We start from the raw sequence: 14,077 nt of genomic DNA, 5'->3' as shown, positions 1-14,077 counted from the left end.
GATTCTCACCTTATATGGGTCCTGTGTGAAGAGTCATGTTTTTTCAGTTTGAAAAAAAAAATCTAGGGCTGAGCAGGCATCCCTAAGATGAATGGGGTGTATCTTCCAGACTCTAGGAGCTAGGTACGAAAAGGGACAGCCATTGTCTGTGGCTCTTAGGGTGTAGGGAACCAAGTCAAGTAGAGGTTTACAGAGCGGAGGGGCCTGGTGTTAGTGATGAACCTGATGTGGTTTTTCGGGTAGGTGAAGCCTAATTGTGTAGTGCTTTGAAAGAGTGTGTGAGTAATGTGAACTGTGCATGTTTGAGAATGGGGAGCTGGTGGAGATTTCTGAGGTGGAGAAGATGTGAGTGATTTATGGGTGTATGCAGGGAGGTTAAGTCTGGCTGTTGTGTTCTGAATGGTCTACAGCTGCACTTTAAGTTGGGTAGAAATTCTGATTTAGAACGATTTCCTTATTCAAGATTGCTGATGATAGGCGCTTCATTGTTGTGCTGCAGGCGTTGAGATGAAATCACCTGAAGATTTTCCTGAGCATATTGAGGGTGTGGAAGAAGGAGGAGGTGATTGGATTGACTAGGCTGGCCACCAATAATCTGCAGTTGACAAATATTTTCAGGTTCTTGGCTTGGCTGCAAGGGGTTGGAGTAAGACCAAGTTCCGATGGTCTCCTGGTTGAGGACCACAGAGTTGGGTCTTTCCGGAACAGTACTACCTCTGTCATGTCTGGGTTAAGTTTGAGGCAATTGATTTTATCTAGAGGGCGTTTTCCGACATGCACTTGATGAATATTGCTTGTGTGTTGGTTGTGCTCTTGAAGAGGGAGAGGACTAATTGTGTATCGAAGACGTAAGGGATTGTATTGATTTTGAAAGCTTGCATAACGTTATCGAGCAGGGCCATGTAGATATTAAAGAGCATGGGGCTCAGGGCTGTTTCCTGGAGGTCTCTCAAAGACCAGCTCAGTGGGTTCGAAGGTGTAGCGAGGTAAGCTGACTTTCTGCATGTGTCCTGTGATGAAGGAGCTGATCCACTGGAGGGCTGGCACTCAAATTGGTGCCTGGTGGAAAATCTGGACAAGAACCGGGTGGGAGATCGTATTGAAGGCTGCAGAAAGGCTGAGTGGGGTAAGGGCAGTACTGGCATCTTGATCCATGAATCACCAGATATCTTTAGTAGTGGCAGTAAGGGCAGTGATTAGGTCTGAAGCCTGACTGAATGGGTACAGGAGACCATTGTTGTCCAGGTGGTTAGATAGTGTCTTGTTGATCAGTTTCTCCAAGATATTTGCTGGTTAGAGAAGCAATAAGATTGGTCTGTAGTTGAATGGAGAAGATGTGTCAGCAGTGGGGGTGTCTTCAGTAGTGCGGTACATTTTATGTATTTAGTTTATTAAAACCATCACCATTTCAGCATAATAAAAACATAGTACAGCAAGTTTAATATTTAAAAGAGACTTGATTAACATATCATCATACGTTACTTTCTTGTGTGGAAATAGTGATAGCAGTATACATTATTTGAGAGCGCAGAACTCATGAGGCTAGCCAGAGCAAAAAAGCACAAACCCAGGGCTAGATGTAGATAAAAAGGTTTAACCGATTCTAAAATACCGAATTTTACCGATTCGGTATTTTAGAATCGGTAAAACCTATGTAGGTAATTATTCGGTATTTTTTACCAAATCGTTAAGATTCGGTAATTACCGAATCGGTATTTACCGATTCGGTAATTGCCATTCATTCCTATGGGCCTGGAGGCCCATAGGAATGAATGGCAATTACCGAATCGGTAAATACCGATTCGGTAAAATTGTGAAATAGTCAAGGGTGGCAGGGTGGCACTTTGACACCCTGTTGCACCCCTGATTAGTGCTTGTGTGCCATGTGGCATACAGGTGTAAATGCACATATTAGCATTTACATAGGAATTCGTTATTTACCACCAACTAATAGTTGGTGGTAAATAACGACTCCTTAAAACCCTGTAGCACTGTTTACAGTGCTACCTACATTTCAAAATACAGATTTGGTAATTTTACCGAATCTGTAATTTTACCGAATCTGTAAATTTACCGATTCGGTAAAATTACCGAATCTGTATTTTTTCATGCCCTACATCTCAGTATCCAAATACCGGTCGGTAACCCCGGTTTTTGGATACCTACATCTGGCCCTTAATTCTTTAGATGGAAAATAGTTTTAAAAAATCCTGAAATTAATTAGATGTACAAAATTAGGTGGTTGATTCAGTGCTACTCGCCGAAAAAGCGTTTTGACGCCTCGTCAGGGTTAGTAAACGCTATATAAATGCATTTACAATACAATACAATTCAGTGTGCGAAATGAGCAATGTAAACACTGGCTTGGTTTACGGGGACCATAAAGTGCATTTACTAACTAGAACTGTCACACAAAGTTCATTCTTACATAGCAGCATAATAGGTGCCTCGCCTAAGAGTCGTTTCAGTGTGCAAAAAAAAGCAAGCTGAGCACAAACTCCATTCTTAGTTTTAAACATTCTTAAATTGCATGCTTTTGCTAGCACGTAAAGTGCATTGTGTTGACTAAGACTGCCTTAACGGCAACAGCCTAAAATTTGAATGTTTTTGAAACGTAATATGAAACGTAATATAAAACTTATACATATATAATTTAATTTAATTAATTTAGACCATTAGGTTCATTAAAATAGCTAACACAAAGCGAGAATATTGCAGACATTGTTAAATCAAACCTACAATCTATACAAATATGCATCTCATTTTTTTATTCAATCAGGTGCTATATAGAAAATTGCCAGAACGGCATGTACAAATATAGGTAGATTGGATAGGCTTGAGCAGTTGAACAGGCAGACCTTGTAAAACCCTGCGCAATAGGCTTGATTTCATTGTCAACTTAAACTATGTTGTGCTACATAATAATAATGAACTCATATCATACTGAATCTATGGTGCAGCAGGCTAGTCTAGTGTTTCATCTGCTTACGTGATGTGATCTTAACTGGACCGAACTGCGCCTATGTAAATTGGTTAGTTTAAATGAGTAAAGCTATGCTGCAATAAATGCAAGTGGAAGCACCATAAAATATTTAAGAAATTGTAGTTTGTCCCTAGCGGGCGGCCCTCATTGTTTGTCCAATCTCTCGCAGGTGTCTTCAGTAGTAGTAAGATGGTGCATGTTTCCAGGGGTCAGATAATTTATCCATAGTTAGGTTGTCAATGAGGATCAGTGTGAGTGAGAAGTATTGTTGACCCCTCTGTCTGCATCATCAGACTCACAGGGTTCACTACACCCAAAATTAGCCAACAAATCGAATGTCCAGACGAGGGGCCAAAAAATGAAGACCAATCAGTGCAAAGGACCAGCCCCTCTGCCCAAAAAAAGGAGAGGATAGGGGGTGCCCATAAATAGAGCATTACCTCCTCGGCATAAAACAACAGGGTTGGACACTGAAAATGGAAATTAACCCACATTGCTGGCGAACCCTAAGTTAACAGTCGATACTCCTGTGAATGCAGGATTAACTATCACTAACCAATTGGAATTCTGGGAAAAGTTAGAGGGGGCTATATTAGCTATAATTGGACCTGTACTAACTAAACTGTCCACGATTGAAGAAAGGCTATCGGGCTGGAAGGGGCAGTACAACGATTGCTCATGCCCTCGCAAACTTCAGCCCAGAATAGGGGTGGGGGGAGTGACAAATACTAGAGGAGAGCATGCGGACAATAACTCCCAGGGCATAACTGGTTTACGCTCTTTAGCTTACATGCCAGACACTGAGTCCACCTCTAATACAATACATAATCCACACGGGGGCGCAGAGATTTCGGTCCCTAGCACTCAGCCCCCCGTCAGTCACCCCTAGCTAATGACAGCTGTGAAAACACAGGGGAAACGTATCCTGCACGTGCTGCCACACAAGCCAAACGGGTAACTTTACACAGGGAGCCAGCTGGGTTGATCGACGGAAGACAGAGTCGTAGTAATATATTAGAGCCGAGGTTTATACATCTTCCCCCAGAGGCCACTCCCTATACTATTGTTTTAATTAATGTACCCACACTTTCAAGTGGAGAAACCGAACATTGGTTCTCCTTGAAAAACAAGGCGCTCCACGCGTTCACTACTAAGACAGGCTACACTAATGATCTGTTTACGGAATTTAAGATGGTCCGCGGGTTCCCTGGATTGGTTGTTCCCCGAAAACAGTAGCAGAGGATTGTGTAGTGATCACATTTAGGTCCCCGGGTTTGGTTAGAAGTATCTTGGAAGAGGCCAGTTATTATCTGGTCAGTAAGAGGGGCGTAAGCGCGGTACCTGTATGCTTTTTCAATCAACCTACCTCGGTTTTGCATCAGGTACCAGTATTCAGTAACACCTGTAACTCTGGACCACATAGCTACGCTATTCCAACCTTTAATTTTTATGACCCTCTTTACAGTTTAGATGGGGTTGATTGACTGGAGCAACCCTTTGATACCTCAATTAGCAGGGGAGCGCAAAGAGTAACTAGCACCATGGACCCTACCTTACAACCAGGCACTATTCAGAGTGAGGATCTAATCGGGGTTTCAGTACCGGAGAGTATAGAGAAACACATAGGTAGGAAGACTATCCATGGGTTCAAGCAGTCTCCCTTGAGCAGCACAAGTTTGTTACAGATCCTCTCATGACACCCATTTTAGACCCCCACAAGGCCATGAGATTGACCCCCACCAAACCCCAAGTCCTATCTTATCCAAATATATCCACCATGGCATCCTGGAACATTTCAGGTCTAAGAAATAAGCTACAAAATCCAGTTTGGGAAGAATTTATTGAGGACATGGACATTCTTGGCTTGCAAGAGACATGGGCAATAGAACCTATCCATATAAGTGGCTATAAGACATACCACACCCAGGCAGTTAAGGGTTTGGGAGGGAGACCCAAAGGCGGAGTAACACTGTGTTTCACGAAGGGGGCACCTTTTGCCAGTTAGTAGAACTAAACTTCAGCACTAAGTATCGCATTCTCCTGATTAATGCATATAATAATGCCACCCACGATGTGTTAAGAGCGTAATGGAGGTGGTTACGAAATATGCAGCGGGAAAGTTAAAAATACGTCCATTCTGTTGTTGGGCTGCTTTAACTGTGGTTTATGTAGCCATACGTATGTACGACTGTGCTGCCTGTTTAATGAAGCAGACAATAGTAGCCATTTTAATCACTCAAAGACGGGAGATTTATTTAACCTCTTCAGCGCGGCGTGAATTTTCGCGCTGTGCTGAAGGTTCTATTGAGCGGGCGGGGCCATGACGGAGTGGTTCCATCATTAGCACAGCTCAACCGGCGCTCATGAAGGAACCACTCCGTCATGAGCACCGAAGGGGTTAATGAGCTCATTTTTAAATTGGATCTTGGATTAGCCAATGAATTAATAATGAATCCCTCTTGTATGCTCCCCACCTTTAGTGGAAGAGGATACGCTACCACCATTGATTTCATCTGGACCTCACGCTCTCACTCGCATTTGGTTTCATCATTTAAAGTTGGCGAAATAGCCCTAAGTGACCATTTCCCCCTCCTTTTAAAACTTAAACTACCTCTCTACAGTTTTAATAAGATCGTGAAATCTTCTCGAATGACAGGGGATGTTACACTGAGCAAAACCAATGGCTATTCACTAAAGTGGGAGAAAGTGGAAGCAGATTTACTTATAGAAAAAGTTATAGGTAAATGTAGGCCCATGTTGGACACCTGCTTGAGCGAGGTCGCCCCGGATGAGGCCATCTTGAACTCTTTCATAGATATTATTAGGGAGACAACAAACTGCTGACAGTTCAATTTAGTAATAAGGGGAAATCCTCTGGTTGGTTTGACGCTAAATGTACTAGGATATATGCCAACCTGAAAAAGGTTTTGCGTACACGACCCAGATCGCCGACCAAACTACAACAAGCAAGAATAGATTACAAAGAGGCAATAAAAGACAGGAAACGAACCTTGTGAAATGAAGCTTGGGAGTCACTGCATAGTGCCGCACAGCAGAAAGATAATATAGCGTTCTGGAAGGTATTGAGGACCCCTTTCCTTTCTCCTTGTAAATGCCCCTCTGTGGAAACAGCAATCACAGAAGAAACTTGGATTACCCATTTCTCAAAGCTGTATAATGAGCAGGGGAATCCTGTAGGGTATTCCATAGTTGATAATACCAACATTGCTGAACAAACTGATGTAGAAATCACCCTGGAGGAAGTGACAAGGGCACTAGCAAGAAGTCCGTCCGGCAAAGCGCCAGGACCCGATGGGGTCCCGGTCGACATGTTTAAACATAATATTCCCTTGTGGGGGCCTATATTATTAACACAGATTATTAATGCTAGTATAAAATCCACTCTTCTCCAGACCTGGGCACAATCCATAATAATTCCAATCTACAAAAAGGGAAATCGTGAAGATCCTGGGTGCTATAAACCCATCTCCCTTTTGGATTCCACAGTTAAAGTGTTTGGGAGGGTCATCTTCGACCGCCTTTCTGATTGGGCGGATAATAGCCAGATATTATCTGACCTCCAATATGGATTTTGCAATGGTCTTGGAACCGTTTAACAGTCCCTCAACCTTTCTTTACTGATAGGCAAGCATACAAGAGTAAAAAAAGGAAGCTTATACTTGGCCTTCGTCGATCTCAGCGCAGCTTTCGACTCAGTCAGACACAATAACCTGTGGGAGGTCCTTGAAAGGATAGGGGTTGACTATAAAATTATTATGTTTTTAAAGCGGCTGTACAGTGGAGCCTCCGCAAGCGTTCGGTTTGGTCTGAAGGGTGAATGCACTCAAGCCTTTCCGGTCAGAAGAGGGGTCAGACAAGGATGTGTCTTGGCCCCTTTTCTTTTTAATGCTTACATTAATAGCCTCGAAGCTGCACTCCTCCTCCAGGGCAAAGATTACCCCCAGGTAGAGGGCCGCCCTATTCCCGCATTATTGTATGTGGATGATGCCGTTTTGATGGCACGCACTCAAAACGGCATTCAACGTGCCCTGGATGGCTTTAGTATGTTTAAGAGGGATCTAGGTCTCAAAACTAATATAGCTAAGACCTATTTCATGAGATGCTGGCAAGGGACCCAGAGGACATGTGAAATGTATATTGATGGTGAGAAGCTATCATCCATAAAATGTTTTTCCTATTTAGGCATACTTTTTAATCAGCACGATTCATGGGCAGCAGCTGTATCTGCCAAAAAATTGGCATTCTCTAGATCCACAACAGCGTTGCTATTGTTTGCTAAAAAACTAGGTAGGAAACCTCCCCCGGAATTGCTGTATATATATAAAGCAAATTGCGTGACTATGGTAATTTACGGGGCTGGGGTGTGGGGCTTCACAAATTCTACTTCCATGCAAACAGTCGCAAATAATTTTTTAAGGCACATTCTCTCTGTACCACCTAGTACCTCTTCCTTTATTTGCCATGATAAGCTAGCACAACATTACATAGTGGATCTTATAAAAATTGAGCCTTAATTGTTGTGGAATAGAGTTTGGTGCAAGGACCAGACAAAGTTAAATAGGGCAATTTGCAATTTAAAAAAATATTCTTAAAACAGAGAGGGCACTTACTATACCTTGGCTCAAATTTGTTCATAATTTTATGAACGATCTGGGACACCCAGAATATTTCCTAAACCTTATATCTATGACGGAGATCCCAAGAAAGACTTTAAAGAAAGATGGTCTCCAGCTTCTGGAAGCAAATAGATTGGTGGCGGAAATTTCAGAAAAAAACACAGTGAGACATCACCTGTTATTACGAACCACTATGGGGATGGAGCCTTATTTATCATTTGTACCGGGCACTTTTGATAGATTTCTTTTAACTAGGTTCAGACTGGGAATCATACATAGACTTGTGTCGTTTCCGCAACTAAATGATTGGTCACGTGAATTAGTACTGTGCCCCTGCAATAAAATGTCTGACCAGTCTACTATGCATGTAGTCCTGTTTAGTAAATTTTACCTGGAACAGAGGAAAGTCTGGATTATTCCACTTTTAAAAAACTTAGCTCTTAGACAATGCCACCAAGCCATATTCGTACTTCAGCTATTACATAATGAAGACATAGCGTGGAGACTAGCGAAATTTTTAAAAGCTGTGTTTTGTATCAGGAAAATAAATATTCCAGAATGCCAATGTCTGCAATTGGTTTCCTTTTTTAACAGTAAATGAATTGTGTTTCTTTACATTTTTTGTATTGAATCTGTAATGGATTTTGTATATAATTGTGATGTGCTTTTATGTCTGTTTTAAATAGCAGCTGAATAAAGCTTTTCTTGAGCTTGAACTTGAACAGTGTGAGTGTGGTGCAGAGAGGCAAGGTTCTAATCGGGCTCCCGAGTGGATGGATTGCATTACTGTGGCGATTTCCGTGGCCGTGATGGTGGGCTAAAAGATCAGAGTGGTTCTAGAAAGGCTGTCTTCATCCCCAAGGAGGACTGCCAGTGTGGTATGTTTTGGTTGGGGTGCTAGTTGTCAGAAATAGTGCTTATCTTATCTCCGAAGAAAATCGCAAGCTGGGAGGTGAGCGCCTGAGAAGGGATGATAGTGGTGGATCTGGCAGTAGAAGTGGTGAATTCTCCAGTGCTGTTGGTGCTGTTTTCTATCCGATCTGTTAGTGCCAAGCAATAGGTGACTCACAGTAGTCTGATGGATTGTCAGAGGGCAGAGTTGCAGGTTGTTGCTCTGTCACACTGATGCTCAAGCTGCTTGCAATGGCGTTTGGTGCATGAAAGGTTGTCTTTGTACAAGATAACATGTGGTCTGATGCTAGTGGTGTTTGTGGTTTTCAGAGCTGCCAGAGCACCTGCCAGGCAGTTAGCCAGAGATTAGCTAGAAGGATGCCTACCCAAATAACCACATGCCAAGTGTGGCATCCTTCTAAACGAAGCCTGACTCTACAATAAGAGCACAGTCTTCGGCTGAAGGTTCATCCTCTCTAGTAAGCTCTCACCACGAATGTAGCAATAAGTTACGTCAGTATTTTTTTCCCCCTTTGCTGCTGGCCCGATTCCCCTCCGGTGCTGGGGGGAGGGGGGGGCGCGCACAGAGCCTCGGTGCTCATGACAAGCTCAGCTCGTCATGAGCCACGGTTCTCGTGTGCTCATGACGAGCTGAGCTCGTCACAGCCACGCCCGTTTCAATAGAACGCTCAGCACAGCAGGGGAATTATCCCCGCGTGTTAGCGTTCTAACGGCTGTGATGAGCTCAGCTCGTCATGAGCACACAAGAACCGTGGCTCATGACGAGCTGAGCTCGTCATGAGCGTTGGAGGGGTTAAGGACTTTGCCCAGTAGCGCCTGCTACCGGATGGGGGTGGTGGGGTGATGGGGAATTTGGGGGGAGGAATATAATGAAAAAAAGTACTTACCCTTAACGACTGGCCACCGCATCTCCCCCCTTCCCCCGTCCTTGTCCTCTTCATCTTCACGTTCCTGACTAGGGTGTGTAATGCAGTCTGGTAAGAACATGCATAGAGCGGACAAACTGTTTAGCGGAGGAGTCGTCACTGGATGTGCCGAACAAGTGTGTCTGACGTAACACAATATTGTCATTCCATAAAGCTCCCAAATTCATTATTCTGGTCCAAATAACTGAATTCAATACCTCTTTCCACTAATTGCAAGTTTCAATGTGCTTTTAATCCCATTACTACCTTCAACTGGTTTCCTATTTAGGAAGGTGTATGGTAATAGCATCAGCGAACCTGACAGTGCTCTGTGCAGACTCAGCCTGGCATGCAGCAGATCTTATATTGTGATGCACTGGACCTGGAAACATTAGTCTGACTTGAAAGAGAGTTTAGATGAATCTTTATAGCAGATAAGAACAACGAAAGAAATACAATACACAATGGTAATAAAAACTCAACAGTTATAGATTTTGCCAATTGCTGAACAGCACCCCTGAAAAATAAGTAGAAGAGAGATCTAGATCAGGATAAATATAAGCAAGATTGAAATATATAAAAACAACTAAGACCTCGCAAAATGTCAAACTTGAGTGTCTAAAGTATATTTGTTGTCATGCCCAGGAAAACCGAGAAACCCTCCCTCTGTTAACCTTAAGATGCGATGAAGTAGTACAACGTTTTCGTCTTGTATTTAACGTAGATGATCGGAAAAAAGCAATCCAGAAACAGTTTTTCTCACCTGTTTTGTAAACTTCTGAAATACGAGCAAAATATTTCCTTGATCTCTAATTTCTCATTGTAGATTTGGATTCCAGTATTACAGCTGGCTCCAGGCCATGGTGTTCGCCACAGAGGAGATTAACCAGAACCCCTATATTTTACCCAATATCACCCTAGGGTTCAGGATCCATGACTCCTGCACAATACTACACCGATCACTCGAGGGGACTCTGCAAATAATGACTGGGCCAGGAGAGCCTACTCCAAACTACAGATGTGGAAAGAACATCCCCCTGGCCGGTGTTGTTGGTGATGCAGTGTCTTCATGCTCCATCATGATGGCACGCGTGCTGGGTCTGTACAAGCAGCCTCAGGTATGTGTAGAAAAAGACATGTCTGTGGTCTTACTAATGGTACATTGGGTGACGTGGGCTCTTCAAAGTGAATGCAGGGTCCAAGGTTGACCGGCACACTCTGCACCAAAAAGATAGGGACAATTCTAGCATACTGATGGCCCCTATCCATGATGAGCAACTACAGATTATGCATTGCCAATTACCCTAGACCCCTTTGAATGCATGAAACATGACTGGAATAAATAGAAGAAATGCAAGCTGGATGAAAACGATTTTTTTTAATTTGTTTTTCATTTACCTGTTCTGTTTTTCTTTCCAACCTTTTCTATATTCATGTGTCCTCTTGAGGCATTACTTTTCACTACTCCTTTTTTGTTACTGATTTGCTCTTGTTGCTTGTTTCTTAATAAGGCAGCTCCTTTTTTGTACACTTACAATAAAAGAAAACATGAAGAGGGATCGTGTTTCGTTTTGACTATATACTTATCAACAAAACATTTTTGTCTATGAACATTTTCTTTTTAATGTAATTTCATTGTAATAATTGAAAGGTGGCATATGACACAAAGAAACAATAGACACCGTAAGAACATTACTGAAAGCTGCAAACAGCATACAGTGGGTGGGTGGAGCTCTGAAACAGCAGGTGGTAGGCTAGTCAGGCAAGTTCAGCTGCTCCATGTCTCTGAGCGATATGCCAGTGGCATATATTGATGCTATACATGTTGAACCTTCACTTGTTGGCAATGCAGGGAGCTTTCGGGCCTTATTAAGGGTTTGGTGGTCCATAGGACAAACAAACGCGTTGTGGCGGTCCAACTGCAGCCACATTGCGGGCCCAGCTGAGTATAACAGTGTGGCGGTCAGACCTACACAAGACCACTGCAAGTAGGGTGAATCAAGAATTCCACGGAGGTCTTGCAACGGTCAGAGGCAGAAATATGCTGGCGGTACCGCTGGGGCACCACCAAGCATATTTCGAGTTACCTCTCTGCCCAATGAAAAGTGTGGATGAGAGGCAAAAAGAGGGGGCCCTAACATGGCCCCCTTGTGCCTCCTGGCCTGGGTGTGTATGCAGGGGGCACATGTAGTGTCCCCCTCGATTTGCACCCCCAGTTCCTCCACGATGTGGCATATATGCCACACAGTGCAAGAAGGTGCAGGCTGTGCTCTGAGATGGTCTGCAAGTTAGGATATCCTATGAACCTAACAGACTCCCGCTATCAGACCTCTGTAGGACCACCTGCCAGACCAGGAATAAACTAATGATGTTACGGGCAGTCGCACCAAGGGTTTGGCAGCCCTACAGTGAGTTACATGGTCTGCTGTAAGACTTCCAAGCTCAAAATAAGGCACTAAGGGCCCGATTTTGATCTCACTAGGAAGGGCTCCGAACGTGATCCGGCCGGAAAAAGTCCGAGCCATACGCGTGATTTCATAACGACACGTACAGCTGTACGAGTGAGCAAGTACAATGTGATAATTACGCAATCACTAACTGAATCAAATCTGGGACCAAACCACCCCGTATGTCTCATCCATAGCCAAACTGTGCCGTGCTGTGCAGCCGATTTCCGATCTAGCAAGTACGATGCACGATTCAGACCGCCGGACCGAGTAGAAACCTCTGACACATAAAACCTCCAGGAAGTGGACTTAGGGGGACCATAGAGGGCCCCCCTTCACCCGTAGCCCTATGATTCAGTCACAGGGGGGACCCAAGGGTCCCCCCTGCACATGCATGTATGGTGCGGTTGTCACCGACGCGCCCCCACAACAGGGGGTGCCTTTTTCTGCAATGTACCTTTTTTGTCAATGGCAGCCTATGTATGCGACGTACAACAGGCATCCATTGACTTCAATTGGCTCGGAGCAACCCAAATCCGTCAGTGCATACTCGCATCATACTCGGGCGCTCGGAGCCCCTGAGCATGAGCCGGTCGGAAAGCCCTCCGGATCCGAGCCGTACAGAGGTTTTTCTGAGCAGTATCAGAATCGGGCCCTAAGTGTTAGTCATACTGTAATCCCTCTGGGATATGCACAGTACTATGGTCCTTAGGGGATGCAGACAGGAGGAAGGCTGTGAGGGGGCCACAAATGTCTCTGGATCTGAAGGACAGGCAGCACCTTGGTGTATATGTTGAGCTGCTCAATATATTGGTGAGAACAGCTAAATCTTATATGTGGGTGATCTCCCATGCCTCCAGCAATTTGTGAGCCATCTTTTTGCCAACAGTAATGCGTTGGCTTTGTATCTTCTGTGAGTCACCAGAATATTCCATACCAACCCAGCACTGCAACCCCTGGGTCCTTAGGCACCTCGTACCTGAGCATTGTAGAGAGTGGGGAGAGCACTCTGCTCCAGTATGTCTGAAATACACCAGGTGAGCATGCCATATGTAGGAACAACGCATCGGATGTATCTGGACGTTTCTCCCAGGCCCACTCTGTGTAGTGTTGATAGAGTATATTATGACCGCTGCAAGAACTTATAACGTATAATGCTGAATGCAGAGTCTGCTGCTGGATGACACAGGGCTTATTTGTGCTCAGCAGAAGGACCACATCTTATTTGACCCTTCTAGTCCTATTTTTCCTTCTCATTGGGTGTCCCTTATGTGTTTGTGGGCCAGGGTGTTCTCCAAGGAGGAGCGGTAGACTATGGAGATGTGTTGCTTTGTAGTCGTGGCGAGACTTCTTTGCCTGGCCTGTCTCCGTTTCTTCTGGAAAGTCCAAGCTGCATGTTCCAAGGGCTCCTTGTATTCTGTAGTACAAAAAAATATTGATGGGACTGTGTCGAGCATGAGGTACTGGGTTTTTAGGAACCGGTACCGAACCGGTAACCCAGCGGTGCCAGGGGATCAACACACCAAAGACCTCGGGTTCTCCTGAGTCAGACCCACAGAAACTTCAGAGTCTTCCAGGTGAAGTCAAAGATTAGTTTATTGGCTGCAACCAAGGTGACAGGGTCCTAGAAGTATGATACAAGTATATTCAGGAGACTGCACACTTTCACAAAGTTAGGCTTCTCTTCTTATACACAACATTTACCCTTTGGCGAAACATTCCTTGGGTGCGCGGTATTTCATTTATGGTTACTGATTACAAAAAGAAAGCAGAGTCATGATGACATGTACATATTTCACGTCGTGCTGCCCATAACAAATCATCCGGCAAGGCCCAACATTTCATCAGATATCGCTGGACCCCTAATAAAAATGGTCACCTCCCCACCATAAAATAAGTGAGGAGAAAGGAGTGAAGAAAGATGTGAGCGAGATATGGCAGGTGTGCGTGCTGAAATGGCTTTATGGCCGGTTGGGCCTAGATACTATCTTGCTTGGCCACTGGGAGGGAACTGACCTAACGAGCTCGGCCTGGGGCAATGGTTCTAACTTGTACTGGGGTCAGGAAGAAGTCGATTAAGGAGTACGTGTCCTTGTGGAATCAAATTCGACTGGATTAAGGCCTATGTAGAGGGCAACATGCAACTAAGGGTTCAGAAGGTAAATGACGATTTCGAGGTGAAATTGTCACTCG

General features: G+C 44.2%; 1 protein-coding gene across 1 annotated transcript in view; it reads left to right on the top strand.

Moving 5' to 3' along the window:
- The window catches only part of LOC144797929 (extracellular calcium-sensing receptor-like), an 80,381-nt gene that overhangs the window by 7,995 nt on the left and 58,309 nt on the right, over nucleotides 1-14,077 (top strand). The window contains exon 2 of the mRNA XM_078668730.1: nucleotides 10,264-10,555. Within this exon, the coding sequence (XP_078524856.1) occupies nucleotides 10,264-10,555 (292 nt within the window). The remainder of the gene's footprint in view (nucleotides 1-10,263; nucleotides 10,556-14,077) is intronic.

The sequence above is a fragment of the Lissotriton helveticus genome, chromosome 12 (genome assembly GCF_964261635.1).
Source record: "Lissotriton helveticus chromosome 12, aLisHel1.1, whole genome shotgun sequence".
Taxonomy (NCBI): domain Eukaryota; kingdom Metazoa; phylum Chordata; class Amphibia; order Caudata; family Salamandridae; genus Lissotriton; species Lissotriton helveticus.
Note: the sequence above shows the minus strand (reverse complement) of the source record. Positions and strands in the feature narration are given on the sequence as shown.